We start from the raw sequence: 21,785 nt of genomic DNA on the forward strand, positions 1-21,785 counted from the left end.
TGTTTTATTTGCAAAAATAAAACAAAAAAGTGAGAAAAAGAAGACCCAAACTGTAATAAAAAACACGCCTACTTTTATTTGTACGTAGCAAGGACTGTCTTCCAGCCCCTAATAAAGTCTGTACTCCAGGAACACTCTGAGGAATTTCTTGCTCAAGAAGAGGTCCTAGTCGATGACAGATTTGCAGCAAGTGATCAGGTGCAAGATGTCTATAATACTTCACCTATTTGGTCAAAAACAGACAGAGGCACCTATTATGTCTCACACAAACAAAAATATTTACTCTGTAATATTAAGTCAAACAGTTCTTTATTATTAACAGTCTTTAGGTCAGTCAACACTCTGAGGGAATGCTCAGATTCTGTTAAACTACTTAGTTCAGAATTATCAGTCAGTACATGAAGAAAGAAAAAGGCACTGTAAATTAATGTAAACTAATGTAAAAGTGTCTATACATTAACATGATGACCAATACTTAACAATGATAAACACACAGTTTCAGGGCTGAGGATATACTTTGGTTGACACAGCCTGCCTAGGATGCATTAGGTTTTATTCCTAACACTATAGCCTCTGGTGATCCAGACCGATAACCCCAGTTGTCTGAACATGCAGATTTTTCACTGTGTAAAGTTGAGGCCAGCCTGGGATGGAAACTCAGAATAAGCCCTACCCCAGCACGAAAAATATATATAGCATTATATGGTATATTTCAGTTGGATTTTCTAAAACTTGAGCAGCAACAACAACAAAACTCATAAAACTAGTGTTTTGAAACTGCTATTATCTCTCTAAAATAATAAGACAATTAATATTAAGGTTCTCTTATTATACAAATGTGGGGATTTTTAATATGCCATCTATGCTAACTTTTGTGGTTGTTTATGTAGACAGGGTTTTTCTACTTAGCCCCAGCTGTTCTGGATCTTACTATGTAGACCATGTTGGTCTCAAACTAAGAGATCACTTGCCTTTGCCTCACAAAGATTTTTACCAAAATCCTTTCAAAAGTGGAAGCAAAATTCTAAGTGCTGCATCATACAAGGTTCAGCAGCATTTGAAATCATAATGCCCATACTTTTTATTATTTCAGCTTTCAGTAGTCCTAAAACCCAAGCTGAATTAAATTAGAATAAATACATACTATCTTGTAACTTTACATTTACCTATCAGAGTTATAAAATGTCCCAATGTAGAGATGGTGCTGAGGACCATGACGAGTCTTCAGATAAAAACCATGACTAACAGTAAAATTTAGCTTGCCTTTTAATGCCATTTTCTTTAGTGTGTGGTTGTGGTTTCTGTGTGCCACACATACAACTTATAATTTCATAACAGAATTAACCATGGTCTAAGTAAACCTGATGTTAAAGACACAGAAAAAAGTAAATTAAAAAAAAAAAAAGTTTCCCTCATAAATTTACTTTGAGAAAGTGTTCCACAGATGTTACTTGTGATAACATGAAATTTGTATTACTGGTATTTAGTAGGTTCTAGTATATTAAACATTAATGGCAGCCACCAGTAGAACACAACACACATGAACACATGAACTACCATAATTTATACGCGTGAGAAGAGGCCTTGAGCCCAAGTTTCAAAGTATTTCATCCATTCGGTAATTCTAATATAAATGTCTTAATTCATATTGGGTGGAATGTAAATAAGATAAATCTTTTATTAAATCTTGTATTCTCTTTTATTCTTTTTATTTTCTCTTCCTTGGTGCTAGAGATAGAACTCAAGGCCTTGAGCAAACTCAGCAAGCATTCTACTACCAAAATATACCTCTAAGTTTTATTATATACTCTGAAAACTAGTGTAAATATTTTTCAATGTTGGCTAATAAGCATCCTTCTAAGTTGGAGTCCATAAGGCAAACAAATCTTACTCTAGAAACATTCCTGTTATGAAGATAATGTGGTACTATCACATTGATAATTAAATACATCAGAATCTAAAACAGACAAACTGACATGTTGTTTCAAGTCCAAAAAGGCTTGGCAGAATAAATACCTTTAGAAAAAAAAAAGAACCTTAATAAAATACGCTTGACAAATTATGTACAGTATACCCTTCTGGCCAGTGTCAGTAACACTCCTGAGAAACTAGATAAATCTGTCTTTCATGCTGTTTAGCATGTAATTTCCCTAACTTGCTTGGCTGAAGCACTACTTTCTCCCTAGTATCTGTCATACTCAGAATGTACTTTAGGAAACACTAATGAGTAGTAAATTATCTTTAGTGTTCAGAACAAAACAAGTAGGTGTTTTTAAATTACATTTATACTTTTCTTTGCTTGGTTCCCCCCCCCCCAAAAAATTGGATTCTGCATACAAGGCACAAGTACAGTTAGCAAAGTTACCTAAATAGCTAAAAAGATTTTGAGTGTTCTTACCACAATTCCATGATCAATGTATCAGGTGATAGGTATGCTGAACACTGATTTATAACCATGTTTATGCATCTATTGCTGCACTTTACCTCATAAAGAATTACTGTGTCGACTAAAAATAAAATCATGCCTGGGAACTTGGTTTAGCAGGTTAAGAGTACTTGCTGAGCAAGCAAGGGATGGGGAGCAGAGTTCAAATCCCTACAGTCCACATAAAAATGTAGAGGTCACATTTATCTATAATCCAGTACTAAGAACAGAGACAGAAAGGCTGCTGGAGCTTTCGGATGGCCAGTCTAGTGCCCACATCAGAAGACTGTTTCAAAGGACTAAGACAGAGATAGAACAGAACACCCACAATCATCCTCATTCCCTGTATGCACTCATGGGGAAAACACACACACACACACACACACACACACACACACCCCTTAAATTACAAAAAATAAAGACCTAAATTTTAAATAAAAAGGCCTGGAGTTATTTATAAGGTCCCTTTTGAACCAAAAGTACACAATTATTGTCTTAAGAGTTCTTCAAATCCGTGTGCATGTATATGTGCAAGCACCATCAGTGCCTACAGAGGCAAGAGTATTGAATTCCCTAGGAACTGGAGTTACATGTGGTTATAAGATGCCTGCGCAGGCACTGCATTCTCAACTCAGGTCCTCAACAAGAGGCACAAATGCCCTCAAACACTGAGACCACATACAAGTATTTTAATGTGACTTCTAAAACCATTCAAAATTCCTTTTCAGTTTTTCATTTTACCCAGATGTAATGCATTATTTGTTAACTTTAGTCTATAATGGTCTTCTTTGAAAGCTTTCTTTGATAATATAGAATATTCTAATTTTTTCACACTGAACTGTCAAGTTAGAAAAGATATATTCAGTTCTTAATGCTAAGCTTTCTCCAGCTTTGAGGTATTAAATATAGAAATTCACTTGTCTACTGGAAATCTTTTCTTTATCCACCCACTTCCACACCTTTCCTCCTGCTCTTCACTGCCTTCCATGAGCTGTCCAGACCACCTTAGTCCCTTCTCTTTGCACATCTGTTTTCATCTGAAGTTTTGTTCTGTTTCATGTTTCCCTTCATCAGCCTTAACCCTTTGTAGCATGTACAGTAAGTACATTTTGACACTTTAAACCTCAGTGAGAATCCTCATCAGAAATCCATCCACACCTCTTTACTGGAACTCCAGAAGACTACGTACATATTGGAATCGCCAACTAACTTGTCTTGTGTCCAGTGTAAGACACAGAATTAGAGCTGTTTGCCTGTTTACAAGATACCTAAGAGTACTTCAGGGGGTTAAATGAGTATTAAGGTAAATGAACATATTAACATAAAAAAAAAATCACTGACTTTCCCACTAAAATATTAGCCCCTATCCTAGTACATAGAAATAGAAGAAACAAAATAATATTTCACCGTATACATTTTAATGATTTTTATCTAATGGTTTCAAACATTTTTGTTACAGAAATTTCCCCAAACCAAGTTCTAAATGAACTATGAAAGTATTCTTACATACGTGACCCTGAAGAATACATCTCAGTGTTTTCACTGTCAGTGTTTCTATTCAGCCATCTGTAAACTGTTAGCACCAAAAAGTGTATGCTCAGGGTTAGGGGTAGGATAAAGACAAACTTTCTTTCTATAATGAGCTTAGTAAAAGATGCCTTTTGGATGTGTAAAAAGAACTTAGGATCTCCACTACACCCAAGGCTGTATCTGAGAATCAGAACTCAATGATATCACTCACTCAAGATTACCAGACACAGTCCTAGAACCCTATGATGCCCGCTAGGCAGAGACCATGAGTAATGCTCTGTTCTGCACATCTGGAGAGATGCTATCTTGATGTGCCCTGCAGCTGGAGAAGTCTCTCCCGGGGTCCTGATCCTCAAATCAGACTTCTACTAGAGACTGAACCTGACATTCAGCTAAGATCTGTGCCACAGGTGAGCAGCCTTGAGGAGGCTTAGGACCTTAGCTAGGAATCCAGAGTGCAAACCTTGTATGATGCCCTTCAGCATAGTACAATCTTGCTTGAGACAGTTTCCCAAGGCATAAGCTCTTCTTTTCCATACTCCCTTTCTCACTTATGGAAGTTGGAGTGGTTTTCATCCCATCAAATCAGAACATATTCTGTTTCAGAGCACAATTATTCCTTTTAATATGTAAGATCTAAATCCCACACCTATGCTTTGAATCATGACTTCAAAGAAATCCCACACTATAAGCTAGTCCTCCTTATATTTCTAGTCCTTCTCAACTACCTCCTTCCCATTCATACCTACATTAAACATCCTCATGTTCCTTCTTAGAGAAACCTCAAATTCTGCCTGACCTGATTCTATTTCCTTTGTTTAAACCATCCAGATGCTTCCACTGCCTGCCTCCTTAAACATATGCTTAAATCATCTACTATCAGTTTCATTTCTTTTTCAGTCTAAAATAATTTTCAATTGCATAAATCTGATTCAAGTTATATCCCTTTTTGAGAGAAACCATTTTAGAAATGAAAGTCAGGCAAGGCATTGTCAGTGAGAGTAATTAAGAAGGAGATGTAAGAGATCCCTGGACTTGGCTATGGTCTAGGATAAGTGAAATGTCCTTAGTATTGCACCTGTTGTACAGAGTCAACTGTTACATTAACTATCCTGAGTTATACATTACATATAATTCATATATTGGGGAAAATAAAGTTAATCACATGGACTGTAACACGTATGCACACAGACGCACACAGTAAGCAAGGGTGGAAGAAACTTGGTTCTAAATGAGATCCTTACACTCAATCAAAGTCAGTATCATCACCATGATTTTGCACAATATTCTCAGTGGACCTCAGTGAATATAGGCTCCCTCTGCTTTCTTACCCAGGAACCTACAAGTATCTCAATATAAAATCTTATTAAAGACATAATATTGACAGTGGGATTCCAAGTTTATCTTTGAAATAAATACAAAAGCACTAGAAAAACAAAAGCCTTGTTGGTCTTTTTTTAGTAAATCTTCATCTTAATGTCTCTGCCATCATCTAGGCCAGCTGAATACTTACTTCCTCCTTAATTTCCAAGCTATTCTCTAGCTTTTCTCTATCTGTGATACCATTCCCTCCTTAGCCTCTTCTACCTGGCCACAAAGTAATAAGGTTCCTTGAGGTCCTAGCTGTCAAAAGTCCAACTCCACACAAGATTTCCTCACATTAAATTTCCTCTTTGGACAATTCTTAGGTTAATTCAAACATTTATGTCTAGTTTTGGCCTTGGTCATTCAACTTCCTCAGGACACCTGGACTCTTAGTAGTCTCTTAAGAACTCATTTGCAAAACTACAATCTTGGACCTCTAAGTCAACATCAGGTGGCATTTATCCATCCTTAAAAGCCAGAAACATTTTACCACAGCAGTCAACATTTACTGACCCTTTCCCCAAAGAATGATCTAGAAACTCAGCAATGTTTCTCACATCAGGGTCAAAAAAATTCTGTGAGAGAAATGCAGCTCTTCTCATTTCTTTTCAACTTTGGTCAAAAGTTAAACGCTTATCCCTTCTTTCTCACATCACAGATAAGAAGTACTTCTAGAATTAACTACAATTTGAATAATACAATCATCTGAAAACGTGAATTGCAGTATATTAGAAAAAAAAAAAAACACAGGAAAAAACTAAGCTGATTGATTGTTAATCAAGGTAAACCAACATCCTTCTGGACAGCACACTGTCCTGGTCAGTTGTCAACAGAACAGAAACTATCCTTACCTGAGAAGAACATTTTTTATAATAATAGTTGATGAGGGAAGTTCCTTATGGTGGGTGGTGCACCCCTGGGCAGGTGTCCAGTGTTGTATAAGAAAGTCTGAGCAAGCCACAGAGAGTAAACCAGTAAGGTATGCTCCTCCCTGGCATTTCTGTTCTCGCCTCCTTTTCCCCCAGAGAACAACTGTAATCTGAAGTTGTAAGATGAAATAACCTTTTCCTCCCCAAAGCTGCTCTTGGTCACAGTGTTTATAACAAAAGAAAAGCAAACTAAGACATGCTTTCCAATATAAACAGCTATGCCTTCCATACAAAAAGGTTGGCAACTATGAGAAGGTCGTGTTAAAAGATGTTATTCAAGATTATCTATGAGGAAACTGAAAGACATTGATTTCTCTGTTCATTCTAGTTACCTGATTTGCCTATGTTGACATAAAAATGTCCTTTCCTTTAGCAAATTGGTATTTACAAAAGTGAAGTTTGTCTGGCATTAACATAAAGATTTAATAATTCACTTTACAGCCATTCCTTCCAGTAATTATACTAATAAAAATTTTTGTAGGGATTTTGTCAAATCAAAGGGGCTTGCTACTTCTGATCTTTGTATTATAAAAGGCTAGTTGAATGGAATACAATCTGACTATTCTAGAATATTTTTTAAAAATACAAATAAACCATATTCATTGCTTATAAGCCTTAAGATCTATCATAAAAAACCCAAATTTTTAAAACTAAAAGCCTCAAAACTTTAGACTTACAATGCTGTTAAAAGGCTGAGTGAGCAAAATCTCATCTATCATCTTTAAAGCTAGTGTCCAAAATAACCTTTGCCAGTTTCTCACAGAATAAAAATATTTTTATCTTTGTGCCATTTTTCCTAATTTAACTGTAAAGATTAAAGAATTTCAAAGAAATGTAAGGAAACTCCACCTGTCACGTAGGTAAAGAAAAAGTGGCATATTGGTTTAAGGATTTACCTTCAGAAAACAGGAGACAATTATTCAAGTCCAGGTCTCCAGATTCCACTGCCGGTTATAGTAGTTTCCTTTTCAAAATTCTATTCCCCGCCCCTCACAATCACAAAACTCTGAGCATTAAAAACTTACAATCTGTAAGTAAAATCAATTCTTTTAAAATTAATTAACTACCATTTTACAATATTAGTGTTGAGAATTCCTAAATTTTCATCATTTCCTTATAAAATGCTTAACAATAAATACAGAACCTTGCCAAACATCACAATCAATCTTAGAAGTCTACTAACAAAGTACTTGGAAACAATTACAGCATGAATGACTTAAGATTTCAGTCAACCATAGAATACATTTAGGGGGCTGGCGAGGTAGCTCAGTGGTTAAAAGCACTGACTGCTCTTCCAGAGGTCCTGAGTTCAAATCCCAACAATCACATGGTGGCTCACAACAATCTGTAATGAGATCTGATGCCCTCTTCAGGTGTGTCTGAAGATAGCTACTCTGTCTCTGTCTCTCTCTCTCTCTCTCTCTCTCTCTCTCTCTCTCTCTCTCTCTCTCTGTGTGTGTGTGTGTGTGTATAAATCCTTAAAACAAAGAACACATTTAGGTAATTCAGCTGGTCTTACCAATAGCATCTGTCAGTTAAATAAAATGGTGATACAAATATTTCAAACTTTATTCATTTAAAATCTGATTGTTTTGATTTAAAAAAAAGAAAAAAAAAGAAAGCAGTATTAAAAGTTCCTCCATACAGCAAAGTTGAGGTACTCTATTCAAATTAATTTAAAACACCACAAAATGACTTTTTAGAGTAACAAGTTTTTAAAATCAAACCATATTTGCTAAGCAAAAGTAGTAAAATAAATTACCTCACAAACATGTTAAGAACATAATTTAAAACTCAGATTTATAACTGATGAAGTTACTTTCAGATAGGGAAAAAACCCTTAAATTGCTTACTCTTAAAATAGTCAATGTAAAAACAGAACATCTAGTTTCATTCTTAGTTATGTTTCAGTCTCCAGTACTCAAAATAATTATCACCTCACACTAGAGACAGTGAAGTCTTACATTTCACCAAGCTGCCTCCAATCCAGTATTTTCCCACTTTAAAAGTCAACCACAGTGAATAGACTGAGCTCACAGTAGTCATTTCTTGCCTTGTTTAACTTTTCCCAAGTTGTGTATATCCTCCGTAAGCATGACAGAAACCTAGCTTGTCATGCCAGCTGACGCAGAGCCCACACACTCTTCAGTACTGTGTCTCTAACAACTGAAATGTTAGGGCAGATCGAATTGCAGCTTCATTTTAAACTAAGCAGAGGATAGACCAGACCATGTTTTATGGATTAGATTTCCTTAATCAAAACTTCTTATTCAACCATCCATAAAAGCTCAAAGACTGCATATACATGTATACGGAGTAACTAAAGGCAGACTTGTTTAAAGATAAATAATGACTGTCTATTAAACAGTAACCAAAAGTTCTCAAATTTATATAAATGACTTCTATCATTATTTTGGATTTATAATACTGTATATTCTCAAATTCCATAAATAAGAGTTTAATTTTCTCCATATCATAGAATACTTTAGAGTACATAGAATTCTGAAATGCACATAAGAAAACTATTCCTATGAATAAATTTACCAATTAGATTAGTTACTGCTCAAAATAATGTGCTGAAGCACCACAAAATCGGTAGGTAACAAAATCTGGGGCAGAGAAAAATGCCTGCAGATAAAGAAGCTCCAGATGTAATCAACAAGGACAAAAACGTGTAGCCTATCTTTACAAAGATAAAACTTAGGTAAAAATGACAATATTTAACCTAAAACTAACCTAAGAATTAGTGCAATTTTTGAATTATTAAATTGTTTGGAACACATTCTCTTTAGTCTAATAACAAACTACTATTGCTTTAAATGCCACAAACTTCTGAATAGGAGCCAATGTTAATTCTCAGTCTCTCTCTACCTACTCCAAAGTTCCAGAAAAAGAAAAGGCTTCACTGGGTCTCTAACACATTCAGGGTTGTACTTCCTCCTCTGGTGGTGGTTGTTGTTTTTCCTTCTCTTTGCACTGGGAACTGAACCCAGCACCTCATTCACACTAAGCAAGTGCTCAGCCAGGCATAAGAGCTATAACTCCAAGCCCAGTTCAAGACAACTCAACCATCCAAATGTTTAGTGTTTGCTGTCTCACCAGAAGTCATAGCAAAACTAATAGCAGAATATTTTCTACAGACCTATCTATAATACTTAAGAAAGTATTTATTGTTTTACATTCACTGACCTTTTTTTACTATGTCTTAGGGTTTTTTTCACCTTCAAGTCTAAAAAGTGCATCAGCAGTACTTTCTAAAGTAACTTTTCTTTTTATAAGGTATCAGATAGGCTGAGAAAGTTGTAAGTACATATATCTCAAATAGAAACACTTTCCTTATGGAAAACTACACACTACCACACAGTGCTACTAAAGTTGCCAAGAGCAAACCCAAACCCTGTATCAACTACTACTCCAGACTTTTAAAGTAAATCTGTCATCTATAAACTATCACCATGCAGTTAGCAAAGGTACAATTCTACTACCCCTTTATGTCCACATCACTTTGCAATGTAAGGATTAAGAATCTCATGTGGACTTATTTCACTTAAAAACTCCATAGGTTTGGAGGGTTAAAGTTGGTAAAGATTTGAGTTTGATCCTCAGAACTCATGTTAGAAAATTCCAAGCATCCAAATTATTCTAGCTCTAGAAGGCAAACAGGTTGATGGATCCCTGGTACTTGTTGAATAGCCAAGCTAGCCTACTGGAGGAGTTGTAGACCAGTGAAATTATCTTTAAAAAAAAGTGAATAGTACCTGAAGAACACCCCAAGGTTGTGGTTGTTCTGACCACCACAACCACACAATCAATGAATATCCACAGAAGTACACATATAAATCTTATAAATACATCTAATTTTTTAAAAATGGATACTAAGCACCAACAGAGTAACTACATACATAAAAAAAAAAAAAAGAAAAAAGATTTTCAGTACTTTAGTACATACAATTTCCTTTATACCTACTAATACATTTTAACCTTCATTATAACGGTACGTAATTAAATCACCAGGCTAAGCTTACTATTTAATTGAAACTCTTAAACTACAATTTCAAAATACAGCTAAATCACACACATGTATAAAACTTTCAAAGGATTTAAAAACGCAGGAAAAATACACACACACACACACACACCAAACAAAACCCAAAAAACCTTATAATGCTATTATTAAATATCTACCTCCTCATATGCACTCTCCCAATCTGGAAAAGACTTGAGTATAAGTCTTCAAAGTACTCTCATACAGACTGGAAATTCCTAGTTTAAAGCCTTCTAATATGTTACCACTTTCCTTAAGCTTACCTCTAAGTTTTATTCCATGGCTTTCACTTTAATCAACATACTCTAAATATATGCATACCTAAGACATATACCTAAGTAAATTCTATTCATGGTTCCTCTATTCATCTCTCAATGTGAAGTCACCAGTAACTAATTTATTTACTTACAAAGTGAAAAGCACAGTAATTATACAGTAATAAAGAGGTATTCTACAATGTGGGTGGCTACTATCTCAAAAGTCTTCATCTTTACAAGAAGAAATAGTATTGCAAAAACTCGGCTGCCAGCTTGTCAACTGGGAAAAGAGAAACCTCATAGAAGGAGCTTGTCTCAACCAGAGAAGCCTGTGGCTAAATTTGGGAAGTACCTTAATTGCAAATTGATGAGGGCCTAGCTCAGTGGGTGGTGACGAGCCTAAACTGCTTAAGGAAATGACCAGAGCAGGCAGGGGGGAATAAGTCAGTAAACTGGGGTCTTCCATAGCCTCCAAAGACCTCAGCTTCAGTTCCTGCCTCCAGGCTTCTGACTTCATTCAGTTCTTCTGAGTCCCCACAGTAAGGACTGACTTGGGAGTTCTAGGGGGAAATAAATCCTTTACTCCCCAAGCTGGTTTTTCATGAAGATTTCTTATTGTAGCAACAGAAACCAAAGTAGGCCAACCACCAAAGAACGGCTTTATGAAAAGCATTTATTCAACTTCCAAAGTGGCATGATTTCTATAGATTTAACTTTCCATTTTGGAAAAGAAAACTCCAAAATGAATGTTAAGCACTTAAAAACAATATTTCTAACTCAAAATCATATTTCCAGATCATTTTCCAGCCAAGTTCTTACATTTAGAAATAACCAAGACAAGAGTAGTAAATTATTGTATTTGCCCCTATCACCTGCAAGTAATCATCACCTAGCTTTAAGACAGCAGCCCACACCTCCTGACTTCTAAGTCTTTCACTGACAACATTTCTAATTAGTTTAAGAAAATGAAATATGTAATTTCAATAAAGCAAAAATCATATAAACAAAGTAGCAAAATATTAACTCAACTGAAAAGAAAATAACTTGTAAATAAAAATGTAATCCAAAGTATCCCAAGTATGATGAAAATGCTTTAATAATTTGCCTTAAGATCTAATAAAACAGCAGTCAGGACTAGTTAAGGAGACAACTGGGAAGCGGGACTGAAAAACCAACAAATTCTAATACACGGGTAAGAAATGAGCCAAGTGGCCATGATGCCTATAACCCCACTTAGGAAGCTGAGGCAGGAGACAGAACTAAAAGCCAGGGTAGGCTGCAGCAGGACTGAGTGAAATTCCACTTTAAAAAACTGAAAATACTGTTCAAAACATAAACTTATTATGCTGTAACAGGCAGAACTATGTAGCAAGCTCCACTGTGAAGTGCTGATCAAGCACGCACAAAGTGCCTCGGTTCACATCCCAGCTCTTCAAAAAAAAACCTGGAATCCAGCACTGTGAGTGGGCCCAAGAACACCAGAAAACTAAGGTCAATCTCAGCTACACACAGTTCAAGACCAGGCTATCTAAAAATAAATAAAAACAAACTTTTTTGGCCTAATACTTGGCTTTATTTAAAAGAAATCTGGTGAATATTTAAAAAAATGTCCTTTAAGAAAAAAAATCAGGTTAACAAATATAAAGTCTGAATAAACTTTAAATTATGTCAAAAACAATTATCCTATCAAATTCCATTCACTCACACAAGAATGCTTTAAGTATTCCCACGGTTAATAATCCATCACATTCTTAATACCAAAGACAAAATTCTCAGCTTATAGGAATTCCCTTTTTCAATCATATATTAAATAAACGTCCATTTTACTTTTCTAACTTACAAAACTGCACTAAACACTCCATTTTCCTCTAGACCAAAACTGACACTGTAACTCTATCTAGAGGCTATCAACACTGATAAGTTCTTATTTTTAAACTAAGTACAAATCTTTCCTAAAGATTTTCTACAAATTCCAATTTCACATGAATTTTTCTACTTAAATTAATGTTCCACTCATCAGTTAATACTCCAAGCCATTTTCAAGTAGAATTTGAAACTGAATTTTTACTCACCAAACAATTTGTTAATTCAACTTGAAATACAAAAAGAAAAACTTTTAGTCATGAGATTGATTTAAGACAACAGACTATGTAAGTGACTATGCATGTGTTTACCAGAACATAACATTTTCATATGTACCAATTTGCTCAAAAACTTGACAATGACAATGTTTTAAAGCTCCCTAAAATCAAAAGTAAAGAGGCATGTAACGTTAGCCCACTCTCCCAGATCTCAGCATACAGAGTAACGGACAGGAAAGCACCTCAAAGGGGCCGTGCGTCCAGTGCAGGTGTGTGCTCAGTGAATGAGAGAGCAGGAATCAAACACAAGTCCCAGTAAGAAACCGTCTTTACACAGTGAAGCCATCATTGACTGCTAAGGTAGAAAACCTCTTCAAGAAAAACCACGGTCTTGCAAAACAGGTGGCTTCCAATTAATAACATACTGACAATGACAATTTCTGAATTTTGAAAAACTGACTACAAATACTTCATTTTACTATTCGTGCCTAAGAGTCATTTCTAAAATTACATTTCAGTAAAGAAAAAAGAAGTGATATTCCTACATAGATTAACCATTCCCAGTATTTGGTCAAAACACCATTAGATGCTGCATTCAAAGAAAAAAAAAAAACAGCATTACTTAAAGTGACTTATGTTAACAAGACAGCCATTTTCAGTGATTTGGAATTTGTGGGATTTTTTAAAGAAAGGAAAAGATAAGTTTGTTTTTTCAAAAGAATGCTGTATCATTGTAACTGTTTTTAGAATTGTTTTTTTTTTTTCTTAAACAGCCAGAAAGGCATGGAAATACACTGAAATTTTTGTAAGAAGCATAAATGTAAAAATTTCCAAAATTGCAAATAGTAATAAGCCCAGGAGTTTACTTCAAATCTCAATCATTTTGGACCAAGTGACTAACTAAACTTCCCTAATCTGTACTTGAAAATTAACTTGGAAGCTGGAAATGAAAACATTCTCCACTAGGTTTCCAAAGCCTAAACAATCACACAGTAACCAGCACTTTAGATTAAATCATGTGACATACACTCAAAAGCTATGCGATTCCTATCCAAACCCCAGCAAAAGCTACCAAGATCATGTCACGCCACCACTTCAAAGACACTCATTCTGAACAACTACAGCCGAATCACTGCAGTCCTGAGCATTAGGAATTACAACTACCTCTTAAGAGTCACAAACATCTCAAAAACATTTTTTCCAATGTCTTGTCTAAATTTCAACTGCTCAATGGGCCCTGCTGTGACTGACTATTCAGCACATTCATACAAATAACTATATCAACTTCTATCTGAGGCAAAGAAGATGCAGGGAGAACTACAGCTCCTTTACTGACAAAGTAACCGTGAGGCTTCACCTTACCATCCGCAATACTCGCGATAGCTCCATTTTTCAAAGCAATTGTTTGTAAAGCATTGCCTTTGAAAACTCACAAAAAAAACTCACAAACATTATTTTTCAATCAATTAAACAAAAACATTTCAATATAAACAAAAACTTAAAAGCCAAGGTCAACCCCAAGGCAACTACCCAGATAAAAACCACAACTCTTCAATGCCCTCTATAAATGACTTTTAATAAGAGGTAATATACCCCAAGAATAAACAAAATTAGAAAACGCCTATTAAAACTTGCGGGTTTAGCCTTCGGCCGATCTGTCTGTATAATGCACAATGTGCCGCTGGATGACTACCATCGAACGTATCTGAACGCCTCCAACCAAAAAAAAAGAAAAAAGATAAAAAGATAAAAAAATTTAAAATCTTGGTCTGCTTCTACAGAAAACAAAAGAAAAGGAGGGGGAAAAAGAAAAAGAATCTTGCCAAGGTTCCTCCGTGGCTCAAAGGCCTTCCTGTGAAATGCTAATGCCACTTCGGAGCTGTTAGTCACCAGCTATTGTGTGGGTCTGGAGAAAGCTGAGCCGGCCGCGCGTGCAGAGCAAGCGAGGAGCCGGCGAGCGCGCTCCCCGGGCTTGCGCCGCTCCCGCCGCCGCCGCCTCGCGCGCGCGCCCGAGCCCGCGCGGACACGCGCGCCGGCCCCTCCTCCTCCGGCCTTGCACTGCACAACACTCATGACGTATCTTTATTTCTAGCACATTAACAAAATATCACAAATAAACTGTCCGCCGCCCCTGCGGCCCCGGGGCGTCCGCACCCCCGACCGCCGCCCACCGCAGCCCCCCGCTCCGGCCTCCCAACCCTCCCCGTGGCCCTTTGCAAGCTTTCCCGTTCTGGGGCCAAGTTTTTGTCTCTGTAAAAAATTGCGGGAAATTCAATTTTTATTCGACTCAGGGAAAAGTTTCTTTGCAGTGCGCTGTGAATGTCTCACCAGATTCTGGTAGGTCCTGGGGTGCTCCTTCCCGGTCCAGTCGGTGCGCCGGGGCAGCAGCTGCGGGGACAGGACGCCCGGTGAGCGCGGCCCCCGGCCCGGCCCGCCGCCGCTCCCCCTCCCCAGCCCGCCCCGCGCCCCGCCGGGGTCCCCCCGCGCCCCGCGTCCCGCGCCCCGCCGAACGCCCGAGCCGGCGCGGCGGCCCGGGGAGGCCGTGCGGCGGCGGGACGGCGCCGGGCCGCCGCGCCCTTACCTCCTTCTCGGCCACTTCGCGGATCAGCACCTGCAACAACAAAGCGGGGACGCTGAGCCCCGCGCCCCCGGGCCGCGGCCCCGCCGCCGCCGCCGCCGCCGCCCTCCCCCACGCCCGCGGGCGGCCACCGCGAGCGCCCGCCCGGCCCGCGCCGCGCGCCGCCTACCTGAGCCGCCTGCTGACAGGGTCCATCTTCCAGGAACCGGGCGATGAGGAAGTAGAGCTCTGCGCGGGAGAGAAGGACGGGGAGACACGGGCTGAGCGGCCGCGGGGGGCGGGGGCCCGCGGGCGAGTCCGCCCGGCGCGGCGGCCCCGCAGCTCCCGACTTACCCGATCGCAGCTCCGAGAGGCCTTTCCTCTCACGAGACATGTTTGCGGGTCACTTCGGGGCCGCCGGCGGGACACCCCGCCGCCGAGGGGAAGCGGGGACGGTGCCGCCGCCTGCCCTGTAGCTGTCAGTGTGTGCTCACGAGCCGAGCCTCGGCTCCACCATTCAAGCAACGGCGGCGGAGGCGGAGGAGGAGGAGGAGGAAACAACAACTCTCAGGCAGCGGCCCCGGCTGCGGCCGCCTCCGCCGGGATCCCTCCGCCACAGAAAGGAGTCCGCGCCTTCGCGGCCCGCTCTCGCCGCCCCCGCCCCCCGCGGGAAAAGGAGTGCCTCGGCCTAGGCCCGCGGCCGCGCCGTCGCCCCTCCGCGCGGCCCGAGCCGCCGCTTATTTATTTATTTCCAGCCCGAGGAGAAGCCGGAGCCGAAGCGGCGGGCGGCCTGGCAGGCCCTTTCTCTAAGGAGGCCGCCCGCGGGAGGGAGAAAGGGAGGGAGGGAAGGAGGGGGCCGGCACGGCTGCGCGGAGGGATCTGACGCACACGGAGCCGCAGCACAGGCTCTCTCTATTCAGCGGCGCTGGCTGGGCTGAGATGGAAGTTAGTTTCTATGTAGCAGAAATAGGAAACAAATGAAGCCAAACTGCCCAGAGAGGGGAAATGCCGGGAGGACGGGGCTCACTCTCACGCACGCACAGAGAGACTCAGGGAGCACTCGCAAGCAGGGGCCAAGTCGGGATCGCGCCGCCCTGCCCGACTTGAACGCTAGTGTTTGCTTCCTGTCTTGCCATGTGCATGTGTGTAAATGCTGCGGATTGGCATCCGTGTAAGTCTTGTCCTGCGATATTTCTGCAGCCTGGGCAAGTGTTGTGTAATTTATTGGAGTGCCGTGGGTTGCAATAGAGGTTCGGGTTGCTTTTTTTTTTTTTTTTTGTGAGATACTTGCGTTCTGCAAACCCGTTATTCCCCGAAGCCACCTCTGCATATTTCTTTTATTACTACCATCGCCTGAAGCGTTCGTGTTTCTTTTTAATGTTTTTGTTTTGATAAACGGGCAAGAGGAACTCCAGATTTGTACTTCAGCTCATCTTCCTCCTCCCCCCCACCCACCCACCCCCCATTACAAAAAGGCTAGTGATGGCTAATTAGGGATTTGGAAGTGAAGAACCTTAAAGCTTTTTAAAGTGTTTACAAGAAGGGCTAATATAAACCTGAGGGAAAGGAAAGGGCGCTAGCTAATACTTATCTCTCTAACTGATATGGAGGTAAATTACTGACCGGTCGATAACCTACCGAAGGTTATTGAAAGAGTATATTACAGTTTAGCAAAGGTGATTAGTGATTAAATCATTTAAATTATGTATGTATCTTGCAGTTGACTTCGTCTTGCTAATTAATGGCTTCTAATTTACGGTGTAAACCATTCCTGTTTACAGTTAATCACGCAAGGACTTCTTAAAAACTGGCGAAAAGCAGAAACAAAAATCTTTCGTAAACCCTAATGTAATTACAGGCTTTATACGAGACATCGTTCATCTGTCTTTTGCTGATGAGGATAGGGGCCTTGTTATTTTTTAAACGAATAAGGGTGAAATTAATGGGAACAATGGAAAAGGCCGTTTGTTAGAAAACAAGGACACCGAGTGATATTTATCTCCAGATGAATTAAGCACTTTCCAAAAAGACTTTGAGAGTTCAATTTTTTTAAACGTTGACATTTTAAAGAGAATTGGGATAGTCATTCTTTTGTTAATCCTTAACAAAAGATCCTCTTTGAATTTTTTGGATAATAAGCTGCATTTTATGGGTCTGATTTTAAAAGGTAATTTGTGAGGTAAGGACCGAGAAGGTGTATACTGTGGTTTCCCGGATTGTTTCCTGAAGCCTCGCACCCTCCTGGCTCCTTGCCTTCCTAGTGGGAAATGCTGCAGCCACCTTGGGCTGCCAGTGCAAGAGTAAGAGTGACTAAAACAGCAGAAATCCTCACACATGGAAGCGGGAGGCGACTATCTCAGCCCCTTCTGGAATAATGATGTAAAACTGCCTTTTGTAACTCAATAAAATAAAAACAAGAGGTTATCATGATTGGTCCTATGGCTACCTTTTTATCAGAACTGCCTCTAAACTGGCGTGGCTATCCTCAGAATCTGAACATGTTTGCATTTCTAAAACACGTAATCCTTTTCTTGCTGTGAGAGGTAAAGTAGCCTGCTTCTGGATAATTAGACATACAAACCCATTTTATATGCCTTTGCAATTGTATTTATTTTTATGACTGATGTTCTTTTGGCTTAACTTTTTTAAATGTTTTGTGTCCTTCAAGTAATTTCGGTACTTCATTGAGAAGGTCTTTAAATGAACAGATTTTGAGAACTAAAAATTCTACTGGAGGTTTGCTGTCTCAGAATGCAGCACTGGTCTAATTCTTACTCTTAGATGTTGTGTCCTTGTGAGGCAAAATCAAATTGTAACATGTAATATAAAATTTATCTGGATAAAGTTTTGTAGGTGTTGGGAAACATGCAAAGCTAACGTGATATCATGTATGTTTTTCCATGCAGAAGCCATGGATGCTTTTTCATGAGACTGAAAAACAAAAATAAAAAAAACTGTTTAAGAAAAGCCTGCTTCCTTCTAAACATGTTATTGCTAACATTTTGGTTAACTTTGACAGTGTTTTTAGTTTCTTTTTGAAATACTTAGTTTGAAAACAGTGGTAAGTGTGCCTTTAAAATAATTCCTATCAGTGTTTTGTGTGAAATATGCAGAGTGCTTGACCAAAATGAGGATTTCTCTCACTCCCTCAGTCCAATAAAGCATCGCCTTTAGCTCTAGTTGTTAAATCACATCTTTTCAACATTCATTAAATGTTCTTTTGAAAACAAAAACAAAACCAAGATGACTTCCTGTTCTTTAACTTCAAGCATGAAACATTTCAGTTCACAGGAGATTGCTAGGTCATTTATTGTGCATATGTATGCAAAATGTCTGTGCTTAGCAAATATAAGTTCTTGTTTAGAACTTCTGTAGTTTGTTCCCAAAGCAGAGGTGTGCACAGTTCTTCCCTCAGGCTGTTTGTTTCTATATAAAGACAGTTTAACTCAACCCATACCCCTTTCTATTCTTTATGGCTTTTTATGGAGTCCCAAAAAAATGCTATTAAAAAAATACCTCTCAGTGCATTTTAATTAAGAAGGTTAAAAAAAAAATCAAAGAAGAAAAGAACTCTTGGAGGCAAAAACTAATTGTTATCTGATAGTCTCTTTAGAAGAACTATAAACTTTTTCAAAATTTCTATGAAATTCCATACTGGATCCTTGGCATTACAGGAAACAAGCTAAGCATTTATCAGAAAGTTTGAATTGATCCTGATGAGCAAAAATTCTCTTAAAAGAATTAATAATAAACCACCACTTAAGTCTTCTCTAGAACAAGATGAATGCTAATTACAAACTTGAAAGCTCTACTGCCTTTATGAAATTTGGTTTGTCTCCTATAGCATGGTGACTGACACAGAACTAAAACTCATGGATTCAGTGCTTACCATGTGCAAGTCATGTTTCTCTACTGCTATTGTGTTACCCTTAGAATGTCTGGGGGGGCAGCTACATTGTTTTGTTATTTTGCAAGGCAGGGCAGTGAACAGGTTCTTGCTCATGCTCTTCCATACAATCTCTGCTCCTATGCTACATTCATAGCAAGAAGTTCCACTCCATGAAATAAAGCAGAAAGCATCCTTCTCCAAAGAATACCTCAAAGCAAAACACTTATTTGACCTGAAGAACAAAATGCACCATGCTCCTAGACGGGCATTTTCTGATAACCCATACTGCTGTGGCTTGCTCTCCACCTCTGCCCTTCTGACATGCCTGCCTGTTTCTTCTCACACCCTATCGTTTCTGCAAATCTGAATCTCATGAGCAGCTATAGTGTTTGGTGCCTTCAGAAGGATGGGGTTAATTTACTTTTGTAAACCATTGCATCATTCAATAAGGAGTTTGTTGGTTTGAATTTTGTTTTTTGGTTTTGGTTTTTTTTTTTTTTTGTATTTAATTTTATTTAATGATTCTCCCTTATTAGATCACTGAGATCTTTCGTCATAAATTGTAGTACATTTTCTTATAATCTGTAACAATATTAGCTAGATGCCAATAATCGTATATTCCCTTTCTTATTTTAATGTTAGTGAGTCATTCAAGCATTTTTTTCCCTCCTAATTAAACAAGCCTGGTAATTTACAATTGTTATATGTTAGCTTGGTTATCATGGATAAAACCACTTCATGATTTTAACACTACAGTTAGATACTACAGAAGAAAAACAGTTTTAGAACATATTTCATTAAGATTCAGAGCAGCACAGTAGATGACGTAGAAAAAGCCTGTTCTGAGGTGGTGGGGGGAGAACACATAAAGACATCTTCAGGCATGTATGTATTATCCTCGAAAGGTGTTTGGTGGACAGGGAGGAGGCTGGACTCACAGAGAACACTAGTGGATGGAGGAGAGGATGCCCAGGCTCCAGGAAGTTGCTACTGCTGATATTTTAAATAAAACATATTATCATTGATGTAATTTTTAAGACAGGATTTCAAAACCAGGGCTAAGACATCTCTTGCATTTATATATACTTAATTCATAAACGTCAAGAACCCCCAAGGAATGAAAATCAACTTAGGGAGACAGAAGGGAGGGAGGCTTAACCAACAAATACCGAGAAGTTTCTTCATAAGAAAAAAAAAAAAATGCTAGGAACCAAGGACACCAAAGTCAACCTGTTGGTGAGGTAGGAAAACTGTTCATAGGAATAAGAACTAAACTTTCAGATTGCCAGTAGAAGTCAAGTCCAACTCAAAATTGAGAATTAATTTTAGTTTTTAGTGAAGTGTAAAAGGATGGCATTAGACTTAACTCATTCGGTTAATCAAACGTGTTCTTTCCAATTTCAGAATTAGAAAGTAGGAGGCCTAGCTAGTGTAGGTGCCTAGTTTGCAAGACCTCCTCCCCTGACTCTCGTTGCTTTATCTGCTGCAATATCACTGGCTCTCTAGCATGAGGCTGCCCATCAAGCACTTACAGAATAATACCAGCATTATCCTATTGAGATGTGTGTGCTGAAGTTTATGAAAAGCTTATAATTAGATTCTGGGATTACAAATCGTATTACCTTCATAATTCTCACACTTACATTCAGGTGAGGAAAGCCCATAGTGAACAAGAAAGATTCACAGACAGCCTTTCTGCGGAACACTGTAGTAAGAACACCCTTGCTGTTCCCTTCAATAACGACTGCATCCCTGAGGGACTATCTCAAGAATATTAAGAAAGTAGTATCAGCTGAGAAGGAAGACCTACATTGTCTTTCTCTACCACCCTCATCCCGACTCAGCACAGCTTCTTAACTTTGAAAGCTTATTTAAAAAAGATAAATAAAAAAAAGAACATTCCCTGCTCTTCAAAGCTCTCCTCTCTCCCTTTTGTTCCCTGGTTGGTGCATGTCACACGGTGTGCTTTTTATCTAATCCTTCAGTCTTGAGTTTCTTGGTAAACACAAGCCTCTGATTGCCATCTTCCCCCCAACACTCCTACAATTCCAGTCATTTTCAAATGATCTAAATTTTCCTCCTCTCCTATCACTGAGACTTTGGTTTCTAACGGTAAATACACTATGAGAATGAATATCCAATTTCTGTTTGATGTGGTCAGTTTGGATCTACTTGAAGAACTGTAAAAATTATATAAAGATGAATATAGTCCCTGAGTTTTAAAACTGAGGCATCATACATTAAAAATCTTCCATATCTCTAGCTTTCAACTGCTCTGGTTGTTAAAGGAAAGGCTGGGAACAATTTTTGCAAAAATAAATAAATCAGGAAAGCAAAGCCTTTTCCTCTTTCCTTCTATCCATCCTCTTTTTCCTCTTCCTTTTTCTTTCTTTTCTCTATTTTGTCATAGATATAAACAAACAGTCTAAAACACGTGGTTTTCTTTTATGAAAGGTGTGTGTGCATTGTCATATTGGTTTTTTTTATTTCGCCTTTTCCAACTTTTGACCAAATCAAGACAAACCAGACCTCTTCAGATGTTAGATTTCATTTAGAGGCATGACTGAATTTTTCTGTATTATGTTTGCTTCTCTCTGATGCTTAGATTGTGATGCTTCTAGAACTTACGCAGGCTTGAATTTCCTTGTGACTAATGGTGCCTAACTTCCCCTCTTTACAAAACTTAAACTAGAAAATGTGTCTTATT

The 21,785-nt window shown here is 38.7% G+C and overlaps 1 protein-coding gene across 1 annotated transcript in view; it reads right to left on the reverse strand.

Moving 5' to 3' along the window:
• PHIP (PHIP subunit of CUL4-Ring ligase complex) overlaps window positions 1-15,584 on the reverse strand; it is a 104,875-nt gene extending 89,291 nt beyond the window's left edge. Inside the window, exons 1-5 of the mRNA XM_080934328.1 lie at window positions 15,544-15,584; window positions 15,380-15,438; window positions 15,214-15,243; window positions 14,961-15,020; window positions 73-223 (exon numbers count right to left, since the gene is read on the reverse strand). Coding sequence (XP_080790454.1) covers window positions 73-223; window positions 14,961-15,020; window positions 15,214-15,243; window positions 15,380-15,438; window positions 15,544-15,583 — 340 coding nt within the window. The 5' untranslated portion in view covers window position 15,584. The remainder of the gene's footprint in view (window positions 1-72; window positions 224-14,960; window positions 15,021-15,213; window positions 15,244-15,379; window positions 15,439-15,543) is intronic.
• Between the last annotated feature and the right edge of the window lie 6,201 nt (window positions 15,585-21,785).

The sequence above is a fragment of the Micromys minutus genome, assembly GCF_963924665.1.
Source record: "Micromys minutus genome assembly, chromosome: 21".
Classification (NCBI taxonomy): domain Eukaryota; kingdom Metazoa; phylum Chordata; class Mammalia; order Rodentia; family Muridae; genus Micromys; species Micromys minutus.